Source organism: Oncorhynchus clarkii, chromosome 6 (assembly GCF_045791955.1).
Source record: "Oncorhynchus clarkii lewisi isolate Uvic-CL-2024 chromosome 6, UVic_Ocla_1.0, whole genome shotgun sequence".
Taxonomy (NCBI): domain Eukaryota; kingdom Metazoa; phylum Chordata; class Actinopteri; order Salmoniformes; family Salmonidae; genus Oncorhynchus; species Oncorhynchus clarkii.
Window position 1 is genome coordinate 56048616 of NC_092152.1, and position 19234 is coordinate 56067849.

General features: G+C 41.6%; 1 protein-coding gene across 10 annotated transcripts in view; it reads right to left on the reverse strand.

Annotated features, from left to right (window-relative positions):
* Nucleotides 1–974: 974 nt before the first annotated feature.
* LOC139411319 (diacylglycerol kinase zeta-like) overlaps nucleotides 975–19234 on the reverse strand; it is a 118297-nt gene continuing 100037 nt past the window's right edge. For 8 of the 10 annotated variants that reach the window (XM_071157537.1, XM_071157541.1, XM_071157539.1 and 5 more), the window contains 8 exons: nucleotides 16915–17028; nucleotides 15424–15480; nucleotides 6697–6731; nucleotides 5533–5582; nucleotides 5162–5282; nucleotides 4658–4694; nucleotides 4425–4524; nucleotides 2607–2929 (listed from right to left, as the gene is read on the reverse strand). In XM_071157537.1, coding sequence (XP_071013638.1) covers nucleotides 2813–2929; nucleotides 4425–4524; nucleotides 4658–4694; nucleotides 5162–5282; nucleotides 5533–5582; nucleotides 6697–6731; nucleotides 15424–15480; nucleotides 16915–17028 — 631 coding nt within the window. In that variant the 3' untranslated portion in view covers nucleotides 2607–2812. Of the gene's footprint in view, nucleotides 2930–4424; nucleotides 4525–4657; nucleotides 4695–5161; nucleotides 5283–5532; nucleotides 5583–6696; nucleotides 6732–15423; nucleotides 15481–16914; nucleotides 17029–19234 lie in introns of all 10 variants that reach the window. The other 2 variants (XM_071157540.1, XM_071157536.1) reach the window with 1 other exon arrangement.

The following is a 19234-nucleotide window of genomic DNA, read 5'->3' on the forward strand; positions in this document are numbered from 1 at the left end:
TCTGAATACTTTGCGAAAGCACTGTATATGTTCATTAGAAATCTGACGTGACCATTTCATAATTGATTCAATATTGTTGACAAGTCGTCATTTTAAATAAATAAAAAAATCTTAACCGACTTACCTGTATAAGTAAAAAAAAAAAAAAAAAAAAAAAAAAAAAAGAATACAAAAATAAAATAAAGACGACATTTACAATAATGTATTTTTTTTGTGTTTGGTGGCACAAATCATCTCTTCGAGGAAAGATCATGCAAGGCCTCCATAAAAGTCTGTCAATCAACAACAACACGCAATGTGCATACTACATAATCAGAATCCCCAATGGTATGAGGCTGGAAACGGATTTAGAAAACCTCTGATAAATGTGAATATCCTAATGCTGTTTTAATCTATATTTCCATTGGAAATGGACAAATATATACTGTAAGTTGGGAAAAACACTATTATAATGATTCCACGGTGTACTTTCCAAGATCACAGTGAACTACAGTTGTTTAACTTGGTCCAGATTCTCAAATATATGAAACATACAAAATAGTGCAGGTAGATAAGGCTTCAATAAAAACCTGATGTTAATATACATCCAAATTATATAAATCCATGTCAGTCTCTAAACAAGAGGATATATTTTACATAACCTGATCAAACATGCACCTCTTTCAGTATGCAGTATAATCATAAATTCCTCAAATGATGATATCCAATCTTCTCAGCCTCAAGGCTAACATGATATTTCAATTATAGTGAAGTCATCTAAATGGGGGGCCTTGAGGCTGTGTGGCGGAGAGTGATGCGGTCGCTGGAGATGGGGGGTGTGAGCAGGTGGGTCTAGGCAGGGGTGATGTTGTGGATGTTTGTGTGCGTCTGTGTGTTGTCGTTTGTATGTGGATGTTTTCTATTGTTAAAAATTCAACAACAAAAAATTCTGTGAGAACATATGATTATGTACGAGGCGTAATAATTGATGTAGAACTACACAGTTAATTTACTTTTCATCATCAAATAAAAAATATATGTTGTTATCGTCAGTCTGGAATTAGAAACACGAGAGGACTTTCACTGACAACATATTTCCTATCACAGAAACTGATTCAGTGATACATGAAGAAATGTATCTGGCCATAATAGAGAACAGCAATGATTTACAATGAAATGCATCTTAGTTGGCATGATGGATTGTTTCAAAGGTCAAAACTAGAAACTTGTGACAACAAACAGAATCCAGCAAAAATGTGCATATGAAATGGTGTACCTTGTTAATGTGTTTACAAGTATGTTTTACAAGCATGTTTAGCGATTAAATCATTTTAAGAAAACATCCAGAGAAACAACTCATTTCAATCTGACAAAATACAGTAGATCCACAGTTACTGTGGCTCGACATTAAACTAGTTAGCTAGTTATACAGAAGGGATGGCTTTTGGAATGAGACCAATTCCTTCCCCTAGCTCTCTACGCAAATGTAACATGAACACTATCACAGGTCTTTATAACTTAAGTTTGATTATAGTTCTGTTTTAAATGACCAGCCATATTTTAACAGAGATTATAACTATGGAAAATAAATAGCAACCTCAAATTGATGGTTATTATGAAGACAAATTATTATTCTTTTTTTTAATGTAAAAAAACAACAACAAACACCTTGTAAATTTACAACCCAACCCGTCGGAACATTTTTTGAGTTCGCTGAACATAAATCGGTAAAAAAAAATGTTGAGGTGAATAAATACGCCATTGACTTCTGTAACAACATGAGAGAAGAAATGCTGTGTAGTTCTGAAACAAATACATAGAAAATGCACATTTTGTAGTAAGTAATGACCAAACACAAAAATGTTACATTTATAATATGTACAAATTATATAAACAACAATCTGCTTAAAAATGCTATAAAAATACACCATGACATAATTAAGTACATTAAATACAAACGAATCAGCCAACAAAATAAGAAAATCAAGGCAATTGGAGCTGAGGTGCAGACACTGCTTTAACACAGAGCTACTATGATAAGTGTACAGTACCAAATATCCTTATAAACACTAAGAAATAAAATAAACATTTGCCAAGTGACCATAAAGTAGAACAATATTGATCTATTCAATTCAAATCGTTTGGTGATGAGAAGTGTTACGTAAAAAATTCCCCACTTTCGTGGATCGTTTTATCCCATTACACTGCATTATGGGTGGACAAATCAATCAATCAATCAATCAAAAAAAATAAAAAATCAACAGCAGTACTATAAACAAATAAAACCGTCATCAAAATAATGACATTTTTTTGGTAGCCTTAAAGACAGCTGGCCTACGGATCAGAGTGTTTGTACCCTTTTGAAATCCACTCATTGAGTCATTGTGATCCGTACGGTTGAAAGGCTCACGCTGCTTTTATAGACACAGAGAGATACAGCTCCATCGGAGCGTATAATAATACAATTACCAAGGCAGTCAATTACCCAAGCTCCTGTCCTAAAACCTGGGAGCACAATTCTCTACAGAACCATTTCAACATTCAGTCTAGGTGGATTGCAAGTGCAACACAACCTGGGGGGAAAAATGAAACAGAAGAACCATCTCTTCCAAGAGTTCCGACAGTGCAATAATCAAGTCCACTGGTCACAAGCATCTCACATGGTGGACCTGACGAATCTCATCTGGTAGAACTCCAACCAACTCCCTAGCAGGAGAATACAACACTGGCTCCCTTTTGACCGTCTTCTCTGGTGAGTTTCCTTTTTTAGCTAAAGTAGGTTTGGCACAGGGTTAGGTGATAGGGAAGTGGTGCTGGAGGTCAGGGAGCAGAGTCACACGGCTGTCTCCTGGTCCTCTCTCTGGATCATCTGGTAGTGCTGCCGGTTCTCCAGGTAGGCTGCCAGCTCTGCATCCTTGGCCTTCTCTGCACGATGCTTTGGTGTGTCACCCTGAAGCACAAGAGAGGCAACTTGCTCAACATGAAAGACTGCAATGAAGAACCCAACTTTAATTAAGGCAGCATCTATTTCTCCCGAGGTCTAAACATTAAGCCGCAGAGTCAAAGATCAGTCTGCAATTATTTTTGAGTTGTAGGAATCATTTGTATTCAGATTTCATCATAGTTTAGATTTAATATTTCCAGTTATCAACAGTGAATATTCACCAAAAGCAAATCTAGAATGTTTTAGACTCAATAAAGGTTTTCTGATTCGTCCACGAGCTCCTGTACCATTTAAGATTGCACAAAATCAATTATTTCTAAGTGCTTGTTTTTTTAAGAGCAGACCCCAACCAAACTCACAAGAGAGAAATAAGAGAGAAGGGAGAAGAGAACATGGCGAGAGGGTGAGACAAAAAGACAGGAAAAGTAATTGCTAAGATATGCTGACATCTCAAGGCCAAGAGTGAATGTATTGTGAGTGAGAAAGACCGACAGCCAGAAAGGGTGGCAGGATGAAGAGACGGCGGAGAGGAAAGAAAGCCAGGCTGAACTGCATCCCAAGGCCACAGGGTGTGAATCAGACTTGCCCCAAATCCTGCAAGATTATATTTTTCATCATTGCTTTTACTCACTGCTAGCTCACTGAGGGCAGAGAGAGAGAGAGAGAGGGGGGGGGGGGGGGGGGGGGGGTGGGGGGTGTGTACAGGCTAGAGGGAGGTTGCTGAGTTGCTGAATGTCATGGGAATGTTTCATTTCGAGGAGAGCTACAGTACCAGAGTACGTTCAATGCATGATAGAACTGACTGGCCAGGACTACACTCCTCCCTAGGGACACCTCAAGCATTCTGCCAGTTGCTTACAGTATGAGTATGAAATCTGAGACAAAAACCATCTGTGGGGTCTTCAGAAGGAGGATGCTTGTGAAATACTGTAGTAAAAAATGTAAGCGTTATGCTCCAACTGCTTTTCCACACACTGAAACAAATGTATCCAGTTGTCTATCTCTGCAGGAGAGGGTAAACACATAAGACATTTTTATGATGGAGCCATTTGGAGGTAAGTACTTTAATGGACTTTGCAGGCATCTGGAAAATTTGGTTCAGAGGGGACGTGTAGGGCACCGCTGTAATGCTCCCTCACCCGGTGTATAATTAGCTTGTCATAAGAAAGACAAGCTAATTTTCCTTCTGGATGATGATTAGGCCATTCTATACCCACCACTTATCCATTTTAGTCATTTAGCAGACGCTCTTATCCAGAGCGACTTACAAGAGCAATTAGGGTTAAGTACATTGCTCAAGGGCACAACGGCAGATTTTTCACCTAGTCGGGTCAGGGACTTGAACCAGCGACCTTTCGGACCCAACGCTCTTAACCGCTAGGCTACCTGCCACCCTATCCACTGTAGAAAACCCTTCTCAGGGGTAACCTAAGCATCAACTTGCTTTATTTTGGCCAAATAAAGAGTAAAGCAATGAGGGAAGAGGGAGCGTTGCTCTCACCTGTAAGTCGGTCTTCATGAGGGATGCCCCTGCCTCTACCAGGTAGTGACAGATAGTCCTCTGACACAGTGACGCTGCTTTGTGCAACACTGTCTCCCCACTGAGACCGAGAGAGAGAAAGACAGACAGAGTAGATCCAATGAGTGTAACTTTCTATTTAAAAAACTTTAACTAGATACATCACAGAGAATATGTGTAAAATGAGCATTTCAAAATCCATGTCTTAAACTTACTTTTCTTTTTCTGTTACATCCAGGATATCTGTGGGTGCTGTTTTTTGGGAGGGGGCAGGGGAGAGAGAGACATTTCAAAGCATGTCCCTAAACCAATTACAATGCTCCAAGGTACTACTTTTATAAAGTCGTAAAAAGCTGGTACAGGAGGAATTTGACAGAAAACATTTCCCTTTTCAAATATTGGAATGTATCATTCGTTGTTGAGCCAGAAAGACTCCATAAACGTCATCAAGCGTACACAGAGTGAGATGTATCTGCGCTGTGGCTTGTCTTAAACAATGCTCATGACTCTGAAATATATGGCGTTCCACACCTGGGACATAAATCTACTTTTATAAAACATAGAGCCTACCGTGCTGGGTTAACTTCTGACACATAGTTGATATTTGAGGGTCACATACTCACTTTGGGAAATACCACTAAATTATTCAGTATTGTGAGGGGGATGTCCTACCCACAGACTTAAATAGAACACATAAATGTGTATTGCCTCGTCCCTACCATTGTCCAGGATGTATTTGACAGTGTCCTTGCTACCGGTGTCCACAGCATAGTGGAGCAGGGTGCATCCTGAGGGGTCCTGCAGTGACAGGTCGGCTCCCAGTTTGTGCAGCTCCTTCAGCTGGGAGAAGAGGGCACATTGTTATGACTGGAGGCGTGGGGAAAGTGACTGCATGTCTAGATGAATGGGGGAATAGACTGCATTTTTATTCATTGCCGACTAGAGAAATGCTTACCCTGAGGTAAAGTCATGACAGAAGTGATCATCATTTCCTTGTCGACTGTATCAATTAGTGAGCCTACATTCACTATACAGTATGTAGACCTATATGCAGTGAGCAAATCCACTGGCCACTGTGGCTGCCACTCACCTTCAGATGGTCCTTGCTCTTCACACATTCAATCAACACTTCTGGTGATACTGTAAGTAATGAGAAATATGTGTACAGTAAGAAGGTAGCGATATGAGAGGAGGCTATAGATTCAGTAGTCATAACAACAGCAGACCATAATACATGACAGTGTCCTTTGGGGAAAGATCTGAGCAGAGTGCCAGTGTTCATTAATAGTTCTTTACGGGGCACTTGCCCGTTTGGTTTTAGTACTATCTGTACTATATATCTTATGTAAGACTGACAGTCTTGGGAAAGGAACCTCAAACTGAATTGACGAGCAAAAACATCAATCTATTTACTCAGCTAACACGGGTAGTAATGAGAGCAACATGCAGGTTGCTGCTTTCAGTAGAAACCCAGTATTTAAACACTGGATCATGAAACGTTTTAAATTAAAACAGATAATCACATTAGCGCCTGTTGAGTTCTTGGGTTCAGTCTCAATATGGCAAATCCTTGTTCAAAGCACCAAAATGCCCTTTGTAGATTATTTACCCTAATCCACCCATCTGCATGTTTTCCGCCAAGGCAGGAAAATCCTGCTTTCAGAGCTGAACAACCAGAATTAGAAAGGGGCTGCTACTGGAAATATATATGTATATATATTTTCTTAAAGAAAACAACTCGAGAGATGCCAAGTCAGGTCTTGAGAATATATCCCGACTGGACTCATGGCAGAATCTTTGAGAGATGGACTTGAACGCTAATGTGTCGTGTGAATTTTAAAAACCCTTCCCCGCAGCACTCTAGTTCAAATGCCGTGAAATACATATCTTAAGTGCCAAGAATTTTTTTGTTTTTTTTTTGGGGGGGGGGGGGGGGGGGGTAAAACCCTTTGCATGATGGCATGTTCAAGCAGGGCCACAAAGGCTAAGAAGTTTTTAGCCACCTCTTGAATCCAGCTCAAAAAACCACCAGGCTCTAATCGTTCGGCATTGGCATTATTCAAAAGTGAAACATAATTCTGACAGGAATTAGCTGGCGGTGGATATCAGTTTCTTAAACCTTGATTTTTCAAAACATCAAGCACGAAAGCAAAACAGTTGTGGGCACCGATTGGCCCACATCCACTTGCTGCCAAATTAACTGCGTCAATTTATAATCACCTAGTGTTAACAATTCAAAGTGTGTTTGTTTTACCTTTGTCTGTATTGCACAGTGAATTCTTCTCCGACCTGGGGGAGATCGAGAACAGGACACAATTAAAGGGATATAAAACAAACAGTTAACTTCTCAGTCTACAAAACAAATGCATGTAAAGCCCATCTCTCTGCACCCCTTGGGTTTTCATAGCAAACATCCATGATAGGAAAAAAACTAAAACAAACCAAATCCACAAAACAAAATGAAATGTCCCAAAAAAAAGACTTACTTCGGTTGCATGGATTTGGTGTTGGTTCAGAGGAGAGTTGGTGGGGTTAATTATACAGTCCCTTGATGTGCTCTGTTTTTCCAGGCGTCCCTTGCCTGCCAACTAGCCCAAGGTAAAAGATTCTAATACGTGTGTTTGCAGCCAAAAGAGCTCCCCCTCCCTCCCTCTCCTCCATTCTGTTTCAGCCAAACTCACACACGCACACACACACACACAGAGCTGTGTCAGTAAGGCAGTGTGAGTGGACGGAGAGGCAGCTCTTAGGCCTCCCTGCTGTCACTCCGGGTTATGTTACTGTCTGATCCTGGCTGGGCTGTCTGCTTGCCGGAAGCCAAATCCCCCACACACTAATCCACTGAGAACTGACACAAGACTGTAACATCAAACGCACACAAGCAGGAACAGTGAAGCCGAGACTGACTGTCTGAGGAGCAGGCCCTGTACTGACCAGACAGATTATTCTACTGACTTCCTGGTCAACCCCACCTCACTCAGGCTGGCCTAAAGATTGGTTCTTCATCTTTGTTATTATATATTATTTATATATATATCTTTGGTATGAAAGGTGTGAATATATAAAGAACATTAGAGGGTCAGAGACCATTGATATCGTCAGTGATATTGTTAACAAACATGACCCCATAAAGAAAATGAGAATGAAAAACAGGTTCAGCCCCTGGTTCGACAGTGATCTTACAGAGTTACATGCACATGCATACTCACGCTGACTGGCTCTCATTCAGGCAAATGAGAAAAAAGTGCACTCAGGCTATCCGGAAGGCCAAAGTTAGTTACTTTAAAGAGCAGTTCTCTCTCTCAGTGGGTCTAACTCCAAGAAGTTCTTGAAAACGGTTAAAGACCTGGAGAATAAACCCTCCTTCTCAAAGCTGCCCATGCCCCTTAAAGTTGAAGTGGTTGTAACTGACAAGAAACACATGGCTGAGCTTTTTAATCACCACTTCATTAAGTCAGGATTCCTATTTGACTCAGCCATGCCTCCTTGCCCGTCCAACATTTACTCATCTCCCACCGCTTCTAATGCGACAAGCCAAAATGCTATTCCCTCTTTTTCCCCTGCCCCGCTACAAAGTTTCTCCCTGCAGGCGGTCACTGAGTCTGCTGAGGTGCTAAAGGAGCTCCTTAAAGTTGACCCCCCAAAAACATCTGGGTCAGATGGTTTAGACCCTTTCTTCTTTAAGGTTGCTGCCCCTATAATCACCAAGCCTATCTCTGACCTTTTTAACCTGTCTCTCCTCTCTGGGGAGGTTCCCATTGCTTAGAAGGCAGCCACGGTTTGTCCTTTATTTAAAGGGGGAGATCAAGCTGATCCTAACTGTTTCAGGCCTATTTCTAGTTTGACCTGTTTATCAAAAGTGTTGGAAAAACTTGTCAATAATCAACTGACTGGCTTTCTTGATATCTATAGTATTCTCTCTGGTATGCAATCTGGTTTCCGCTCAGGTTATGGATGTGTCACTGCAACCTTAAAAGGTCCTCAATGATGTCATCATTGCCCTTGATTTTAAGCAATGTTGTGCTGCTATTTTTGTTTACTTGGCCAAAGCTTTTGACCATTCCATTCTTGTGGGCCGGCTAAGGAGTATTGGTGTCTCTGAGGGGTCTTTGGCCTAGTTTGCTAACTACCTCTCTCAAAGAGTGCAGTGTATAATGTCAGAACATCTGCTGTCTCAGCCACTGTCTGTCACCAAGGGTGTACCCCAAGGCTCGATCCTAGGTCCCACGCTCTTCTCAATTTACATCAACATCATAGCTCAGGCAGTAGGAAGCTCTCTCATCCATTTATATGCAGATTATACAGTCTTATACTCAGCTGGCCCCTCCCCGGATTTTGTGTTAAACGCTCTACAACAAAGCTTTCTTAGTGTCCAACAAGCTTTCTCTGCCTTGTTCTGAACACCTCCAAAACAAAGGTCATGTGGTTTGGTAAGAAGAATGCCCCTCTCCCCACAGGTGTGATTACTACCTCTGAGGGTTTAGAGCTTGAGGTAGTCCCCTTATACAAGTACTTGGGAGTATGGCTAGACAGTACACTGTCCTTCTCTCAGCACATATCAAAGCTGCTGGCAAAGGTTACATCTAGACTTGGTTTCCTTTATTGTAATCACTCCTCTTTCACCCCAGCTGCCAAACAAACCCTGATTCCTATGACCATCCTACCCATGCTAGATTATGGAGACGTAATTTATAGATCGACAGGTAAGGGTGATCTCAAGCGGCTAGATGTTCTTTACCATTCGACCATCAATGCTCCTTATAGGAAACATCACTGCACTCTATACTCCTCTGTAAACTGGTAATCTCTGTATACCCGTCGCAAGACCCATTGGTTGATGCTTATTTATAAAACCCTCTTAGGCCTCACTCCCTCCTATCTGAGATATCTACTGCGGCTCTCATCCTCCACATACAACACCCGTTCTGCCAGTCACATTCCTGTAAAAGGTCCCCAAAGCACACACCTACCTTGTTCACTCATCTTTTCAGTGCGCTGCCGCTTAGCGACTGGAACGAGCTGCAACAAACACTCAAACTTGACAGTTTTATCTCAATTTCTTCATTCAAAGACTCCATCATGGACACTCTTCCTGACAGTTGTGGCTGCTTTGCTTGTTGTCTCTACCTTCTTTCCCTTTGTGCTGTTGTCTGTGCCCAATAATGTTTGTACCATATTTTGTGCTGCTACCATGTTGTGTAGCTACCATGTTGTCGTCATGTGTTGCTACTATGCTATGTTGTTGTCTTAGGTCTCTCTTTGTGTAGTGTTGTCTCCCTTGTTGTGATGTGTTTTGTTCTATATTTTTATTTAATTAATTTTTAATCCCATCCCCATCCCTGCAGGAGGCCTTGTAGGCTGTCATTGTAAATAATAATTTGTTCTTAACTGACTTGCCTAGTTAAATAAAGATAAAATAAATAAAATAAATTGTATTCATTGAGAATAAAAAGCCCTGCCTAAATAGATACTATAATGGTCATGAAGATGTTGTACCCCTTGCTCTGAGTGGCCATCTACCAGGATTAATGGCTAAACAAGCATTTAGTAAAACCATATCGATATTAAAAGATTAAGAGATTTTGGTGAATAAATAAAGCATTATTACAATCTTACAAAACAAACCCCATCTTGATTTTCAGGTGGAATACTGCTGTATTTGTACTAGTTTGATTTGGGAAAATGGTAGTGAATTAGAAGGAAAATCTTCACCAGACAGAGTATACTCTTTTAGAAACCGTCTGAAACTTCCTGTTCCTGGAAAGCTACCCTCGTGGAAAGCTACCTTGTTCCTGGAAAGCTACCCTCGTGTAGGTTTTCGTCCCAAACCCAGTTGTAACTAACCTGATTCAGGTGATCAACCAGCTAATTATTAGAATCAGGTGCGTTAGATTAGGGTTGGAGTGAAAACCTACTGGACTGTAGCTCTCCAGGAACAGAGTTGGGGAGATCTGGTCTAATCTGTTGGAAACCTTGATCAGTACAATCGCCTGGACTTGGAAAACAATACAATTAGACGCAACAGAGCAGATGCTTGCTGTGCAAAGCAACACATTCTGATCATGGTAAATCAGAGTAGAAAATAATCCCTGTAACAAGTCTTTCCCCAAGGTCTGGGAGTCCTGTATGTCTGTGGGTCACTAATGGGCCTGCTTTCCCCTGTTAGAGGTAATTAAACCACACAGAGCCCACAGTCTCTCTCATCAGCCCAGGAGTCTCTCACAACTATCTAGTCTGTCTCCAGCCACCCCTCACTACAGTCTCACTCTCTAGATAAAACTTTGATCAAAGACGTTGAGCGTCTTGTCAAAGTTCCATTTTTAAAATTCTTGACAAAAGGCGGCTGGCTTCGTGTCAGCTGTTTTCTAGCACACGTCATTGGTAGGGCTGGGAATTTTCCCCCATCACTAGTCATTAGGCTGGTTGACTGTGGAGGAGGCAGACGCTAGCAAGAAAAAGTGGTAGCTATGGGTCCAGGGTTCATAAACTGAGGGGATCACAGAGTAAGCTCCTCATGAAGGCAACAGCTACTGGGCCACATTCGATAAAAGAGAGAGCGCCAAAACTATAGTTTGTTAACAAACTATAGTTTTGGGAAGTCGTTTAGGACATCTACTTTGTGCATGACACAAGTAATTTTTCAAACAATTGTTTACAGATAGATTATTTCACTTATAATTCACTGTATCACAATTCCAGTGGGTCAGAAGTTTACAAACACTAAGTTGACTGTGCCTTTAAACAGCTTGTAAAATTCCAGAAAATTATGTCATGGCTTTAGAAGCTTCTGATGGGCTAATTGACATAATTTGAGTCAATTGGAGGTGTACCTGTGGATGTATTTCAAGGCCTACCTTCAAACTCAGTGCCTCTTTGCTTGACATCATGGGAAAATCAAACAAAATCAGCCAAGACCCCAGAAAAAAAATTGTAGACCTCCACAAGTCTGGTTCATCCTTGGGAGCAATTTCCAAACGCCTGAAGGTACCATGTTCATCCATACAAACAATAGTGCGCAAGTATTAACACCATGGGACCACGCAGCCGTCATACCGCTCAGGAAGTTCTGTCTCCTAGAGATGAACGTACTTTGGTGCGAAAAGTGCAAATCAATCCCAGAACAACAGCAACGGACCTTGTGAAGATGCTGGAGGAAACATGTACTAAAGTATCTGTATCCACAGTAAAACAAGTCCTATATCGACATAACCTGAAAGGCTGCTCAGCAAGGGAGAAGCCACTGCTCCAAAACCGCCATAAAAAAGCCAGACTACGGTTTGCAACTGCACAAGGGGACAAAGATCATACTTTTTGGAGAAATGTCCTCTGGTCTGATGAAACAAAAATAGAACTGTTTGGCCATAATGACCATCGTTATGTTTGGAGGAAAAAGGGGGAGGCTTGCAAGCCGAAGAACGCCATCCCAACCGTGAAGCACGGGGGTGGCAGCACATGTTGAGCGGGTGCTTTGCTGCAGGAGGGACTGGTGCACTTCACAAAATAGATGCCATTATGAGGGAGGAAAATTATGTGGATATATTGAAGCAACATCTCAAGACATCAGTCAGGAAGTTGAAGCTTAGTCACAAATGGGTCTTCCAAATGGACAATGACCCCAAGCATACTTCCAAAGTTGTGGCAAAATGGCGTAAGGACAACAAAGTCAAGGTATTGGAGTGGCCATCACAAAGCCCTGACCTCAATCCCATAGAAAATGTGTGGGCAGAACTGAAAAAGTGTGTGCGAGCAAGGAGGCCTTACAAACCTGACTCAGTTACACCAGCTCTGTCAGGAGGAATGGCCCACAATTCACCCAACTTATTGTGGAAAGCTTGTGGAAGGCTACCCAAAACATTGGACCCAAGTTAAACAATTTAAAGGCAATGCTACAAAATACAAATTGAGTGTATGTAAACTTCTGACCCACTGGGAATGTGATGAAAGAAATAAAAGCTGAAATAAATCATTCTCTCTACTATTATTCTGACATTTCACATTCTTAAAATAAAGTGGTGATCCTGATTGACCTAAAACAGGGAATATTTACTCGGATTAAATGTCAGGAATTGTGAAAAACTGAGTTGAAATGTATTTGGCTAAGGTGTATGTAAACTTCCGACTTCAACTGTATATGTAGGCCGTGTATTGTGTGTGATACAGTTCCTGAAAAAGAACCATGCAAGTAAGATATATCTTAAGAGGAAAGTGTACTTTGATTTACTAAAGCCGTTCAGTTTCACCCACACTTCATGAAAATGTAATGAGTACTCCAGTCTTACATTACATCAAACTGCATTATCAGTTCCTTTACAGTTCCTGTGACAAACAGAACACTCTCAGGGTTGAAAAAAATAAGATATGTTGGTATGGAAACAAGAGAAGCAGACTAAAGCTAAGAAAAAGTGATCACAATCGGGCAAAGCATATGTTCAAGCCCTGGGATCCTGGCAGCAATTTCCTTTGAGAGTGGGAACAAAATATGCAGCTAAGATGTGTTGGGCAACATCAAGCCCCAAACCACTGGCCTAACCTCTGTCGCTAATGGATTGTCAGTGTGAGGGAGATCCAGGGCAGATTACACACAGTTTACGCAAATATCTGCTTCACCTCATAATTAGAGGAGCCTAGCCTCTACAGTCCAGACACACACATCTCCACCAACCAGACAGTTGTTCTCCAATCACAGGGAGAAGGACTTCAGAAGCTTTTATGTGTGCCCTTCTACAGTAGAACTAATGCCTAGGCATTAGCTCTGGGAATAAACATCAGTCTTCAGGTCTCAGGCAAGGTTACTCATTATGTGATCTCACCCCCCCCCCCTCCTCCTCCACCTCTCCACAATGACCCCAGCAGCTGATAGATATCAACTGATCTGCGTCATAGAATCAAGGTTGCCTGCATGACTATAGACAATGTTAATCAGTTGAGCTAAAGCAACAGGATTGCCCTTAAAGTCACAAGCTGCAAGATTCACTGCTGTTGAATGGTCATTTCAATGAAATATATTCTGTTCCAAGCAAAGTGGCAGGGCTGCAGCTCGGCAGAAAAACACACTCCAGAATGTGGTTTTAAAAATGGGGATAATCTTTTCTTATTAGGAAGTGAAAAGCAAGCCTGCTGGATGCTTAGAAGCCAAAGCTGGTAACAATTTGTCATCCCGGAGATCGTTAATGCAAACAGTCTGTACATTCCTGTGTAAGTGCGAAAAGACGGTCTGTCTCAGAATAAGGTATACTAGGCAATTACCTGGTGGTTCAGTTCAGCACATAGATCTTTCGAAACACAAACATTGAGTCAACAATGGTATGGGGAGCCATCTTTTCTTACCATCGTTAATTTAACAACGTTTCAGAATGTTTGATGCATGCTGGACTGTGTGCTCTGGTATATCAGAGCTCCCTGCAGTATTTATTGAGATGGTAAATACAAGGTTTCCATCATACTGTACACATGTATTGATTGTGATGCCCTGAGAAGCTTACATTTTAGAGCTTGAGCCCATCTACATGGAGCTGCTGTCCAAATCAACATGATTACATTTTAGAGTTTGAGCCCATCTACGTGGAGCTGCTGTCCAAATCAACATGATTACATTTTAGAGTTTGAGCCCATCTACGTGGCGCTGCTGTCCAAATCAACATGATTACATTTTAGAGTTTGAGCCCATCTACGTGGCGCTGCTGTCCAAATCAACATGATTACATTTTAGAGCCTGAGCCCATCTACGTGGAGCTGCTGTCCAAATCACATTACATCTTCTGTCATTAACGTCTACTATCCATGCAGTCAAAACACACTCTGCAAATAACAACCTCCTTTTTTAGTAGGAACATGCATTACACACAGATGAGCGCTATCATTACAAAATACAGTGAATAAAGAACATAAAATGTGACATCTTATAACGCCACCTTAGTGGATGTTACATGTTCATTTAAGCGGATTTGTTGAACCAAACCTCAGAGGAAAAGCTGACAGTGATTTCCTTTCTATCAAGGCTCAAATAACCTCTCTTCAAAGACTAGCTGATTACTGTCTAATTACCCATTCAATATAAAAACAAATCCCTTGCTAGCATCCTAAGCATTTTACCCGGACATCAAGAAAAAAAGAAAAGCTCCAAATCTCAAATGAATTACGACATTGGAAATAATTATAATTGCACGACAGGGAAGCATTACACAGGGAAAAATCTGGCAAGGAAAAAAACTACAAAATGCATTAATCAGTCTGTTTGGCAGATCACTGAAGTGACAAGCAAAACTTAAATCTGGAGTAATTTCATGTGGCTCCTGTTTGGAGTGGCTTTGCGGTGCTGCACACATGACAGCGTTCAGAAGATGCAACTTCTCATTAGTCATCTCAGTGGACATGGAGAGGATCCATCATGCAAATTTGCCTCCACAGACGAGACTCAATCAACAGTGAATTAGCATCGCTGACAAACAAGAGTGGCAGAAACAATGACACATAATTAATTGTAAAATCAAATTCGAGGATGTGCCAAATATGAATACTCTAAGGTAGTCTCTCTCGCGCTCTCTCAGCGGTCCAAATGGAGCTATTTGTATGTAAACGATGGGATGGGGCACGGTGACAGCGAGCGGGAGCACATGTTTGTGCCATATGGTTCCATCAGCAGCTGAATGCCATCCCACATTCTCATAAGCATCCTGCCAAGCTGGGAGGTGAATATGATACTATTGTAAGGACAATGTTACCATGACACAACATAAATAATAAAAATAATATCCCTTCGAAATTCAGTTTCAAAGATCTGATTCTCTCTCTTCACTGGGATGCTACTGAACAACATGCCACATCTGGCACATTGCGTGGAGGTGTGTGCTACTTTGTCGACTCCAGACCAAGGAACTAGTAAGCAGAAACTTTGCTAGGTAAATACATTCTTGTGTGACAGAGAGTGCAAATGGCAGAATTGAGAAAGTGACTGGAAAGTGAAAGGGGGCTTTGACCTCACCTCAATGTTGGGTTGATCTCAGCTGCAGTAGTGTTAGACCGATGGATACATCCGGCCCTTTACGACAACAGCAAACAAATGGACGGACCAAAAAAAAAAAACAACAACAGATGAGCACATTTATGATAAATCATAAATGTGTAAACATGCAAGATAAACAATAGAAACAGAAACAACTGGAAAGCCTCTACAAACAAAACCTCATTTCGAGAGCGGGTTATTGACATTGAGATGGTGTGGTTGAGTTTGAAGTTCATCAGCTGTAAAAAAATATATATATTTTTTTAAATGTTGAAAATACGACTTGCAGTACGCAAAACTTACAGTGAAGTGCACTTTCACTCAAAGGAATAGCAGTGCTTCACCCCTTGCGACTGTATTGCATTTTCACAGCCCACTGCGGCCCCGGCACAAAGACCATGATGGAGCTATAGGTACAGCAATGGAGCGCAGCTAGCCAACCCTGTTTTATTTTAAGTTATTTTCTCATTGTACCTTCATTGTGCCATGGCAAAATGGGCTCCAGTGCCTGTATTGTATGTGGTGGTGAGCGGCCGTGGAGCTTCACGGTCCCCGTTATTGGTGTGGCCACAATATCAAAGAGCAGCCTAACGTCTTTATGTTTCATGGCAGATTCGATTTGGAAGGGCGAGTCTGTGGCGGATGCTGTTATACTCTGTGTCATTTTCCCTCCTCTCTGGCTCCAATATAGGGAGGTAATATAAACAAAGCACAATCAGCACTGAAAACAAGCCCTACAAACCATTCTCAGTTCAAACACGTAATAAGAACGAATGATATTATGAAAGCAAAAATAAAAAATATGTTGTTTTGATGCACAGCATTTCACTGCTTGTCATCTCAGTTTCATGAGACAAAAGGAAGTGAACCATAACACTTTTCTGAAACGACGGACCATGACAAATACGTACAACCCCACCGTGAAGAATGCATTTCCCTTGCAAAAACTAGAATGGAACGGTGCTTTGTTGACCCAGTGACACTGCAGACTATTTCATGGAACAATTCCTGGCCAAAGTAGATTTGTACACCTGCAAGGAGCCATACTCTTAACAGTGTCACAGGCAAGACCCTTTCCTAATGTCAGACCCCTTTCCTACTCAGTCCAGGCGAGCGTGACAGGAAAGGGGATGGAGGCTACACCAGTTCTGTCCGATAATGAGTGTTGGCTAAATCTCCCCCAGCCTCAATCTACTCCTGAGCATATCTCACCCTGCCAGGGATATGGCCAAGGCTTAAAACAGTCTGGCACTGCCGGACCTACACACAGTGGAAGTGAAACACGGTGTTTAAAGCCCTCTTACAATAGCACAGTGTGAGGCTAGTATGGCTGACTGCATTGTATGTTAAGTAGCATCAAAGATCGAAGTGTGTTACAACAACAAAATCAAAGCTGTAATTTGTGATTTGGAAGATTGGCGGGTTGCCTCAGTCCGGGCACCACCCCTGCGTTTTAGCCTTTCTCCTCACCTGGTGAGGGCAGGCTTACTGGACCTGAGAGAGTCGTTGTGTGCCAGTGCCTCCACCACCGAGCTGTCGCTGGATATTCGCTTCCTCTGAGTGGTCTTCTGGAGCTCCATGATCCTGAGAGAGAGAGAGAGAAGGGGGAGAGAGAGAGAAATAGAGAGAGAGATAGACAGAAAAGAGAGAGAGAGAGAGAGAGAGAGAGACACAGTATGTATAAGAAATGATGAGGTTTGAGATGGCCTAGAAGGTATCACACGTTGTATACATTACAGAAAGAAAGTAGTGAGTACTGTATCTATTCCCGCCGGGTCCTGAAGCAGAGGTAAACATTTAAGCCTTTTCTTGTCATTATAATAAAGCTAGTTTACATCAGAGGTGGGCACTGTATATATAAATAATAAAGTGTGTTTACATTGCTGGGGGGTGGGGTCTAGTGCAAGTACAAAAAGCCACACACTGTACAGATGAACCCACTTGGAAGATAGAAACCAGAACATTTCAACCATTGGGAGCAGAGTGCATAAAGCAAGAGAGAGAACTTGTGTATATGAGACAGAATGATGGGGGTCTAAAGAACGAATAAGAAGGTTCGCGATGGAGGATAGGAGAAATCTTAAAAATGGTAAAAAGTTGCAGTTAAAAGACACTAATATGCAATATAAATGTTCCTGTCATCCAGCACCTACAGTACTCGCTTTGAAGCTTGTTTTCCTCCAATAAAGGAAAAAGAGAGTGTAAAAATGATAAAATGGTGTTAAATTGTTAATACAACCAATAATAGACAACAACAACATTCTACTTTGATTGAATGTCTTTTTATATTCCATTCGAACTGAAGAGCTGCAACAAAAGAGCAGAAGTGCTGTGTGGATCATTATTTAAACGCTTGGGGTCTTGTTGTGGAGCGTAATGATCCGAATCATGCTGTGGTGCTGGGTCTGTCTGTCTACCACCGACCCGCTCCATCTCTCCCACATTCGTCACATTAGTATGTCTGACTTCCAACCAGGACCAGAGGCAAGTGGAACAAAGAGCATACACCCGGCATACAGGAAACGTGTCTGCAATGCTAAAAGAACATGCAACATATTTTGGAATATAGGAGTAGGGATGTTGTTTAGATCAATTAGGGAAAGTAGTGATGCTTTTGCAGGGGGAAAAGTTGAAGGGCAGGACTTGCGCGGAGCCTAGAAAATGTAGAGATTCTCAGGAGTGAACAGTCTGCTCCTGTGTCCTAACCGAGATGTGCACAGCTGCATACACATTGTCTGTTCAAATCGGATTGGTGATTTATGAAATATTGATCATATGAGAAACAAAGAGGATGAAAGCCTCTGACATCCCATTAATAAGACTGTTTTCCAAAGATCCCAAGCTGATATCTTTAACTAATAAAGAAAGATCCACAGCAGGACTACTTTGTATTTCCAGGACTACGGAAGTACCAAAACAAAGCCTTACAAAACCGCAGCTATTCACTGTGACAGAGGAAGAGCACTGAACACAGGAAACGACGATATTATTCGAGAGCATCATGACTCGTGAACGTGTGTTTATTGATCTAACTGCTCTTACTATAGATCTGACCCTGACATAGACCTCACCGATCCCCCAAACTCTAAACCTAACCCCCATGCTCAGCCGGCCACTTCCCCATGTCCCGTTTAGAGCCCAACCCACTCTCTGGCTGCCTGCTCATGAAGATAAAAACATTATTGAAAAGAGTTAAACAGCTACGACACAAAAAAAAAACAAAAAAAAAAAAACACAGACATCTTTATGGAGCCAAATCCTGCTTTGACAAGAGCGTCAAACGCAAAATGGATAATCAGATTGGGAGTGAGCAACTCCCACCCTCAATCTCAGTTGTGATGTTCGATTGTGGGTTTGTGTGATTTTGAAATAGAATCTTGATTCTAAGGAAGGTGGGAGTGAAACATAAGCAGTGAGGCAGATTGGTACTGCATTCATTCCCATTTAAGATGGAACGCTGGGTTGTTGCTCATCACCTCCCACATTCATCCTCCTCCACCTATTCCAACCCACACAATCAAATTTGCGTTTGAAGAAAAAAGAAAATAAATTGGCCCTGGCAACACACACATGGCTGCAGAAGTATCTATTTTCAAAAGATCCAAGTGTTATATGTTTGAGGAAAATAAAGCAACACAGTACACACTTTGTTGTTGAACGGCGTTCTGCCGGTGTAAACCGTCATTTTCCATGAGCTTGAATGTGTTCCACCCAAAAAGATCTTGGACTTAGTGTATTGATCAGTCTAGAGGCATATATCAAGAACACAGAAATCCCTGCTACATCCAAG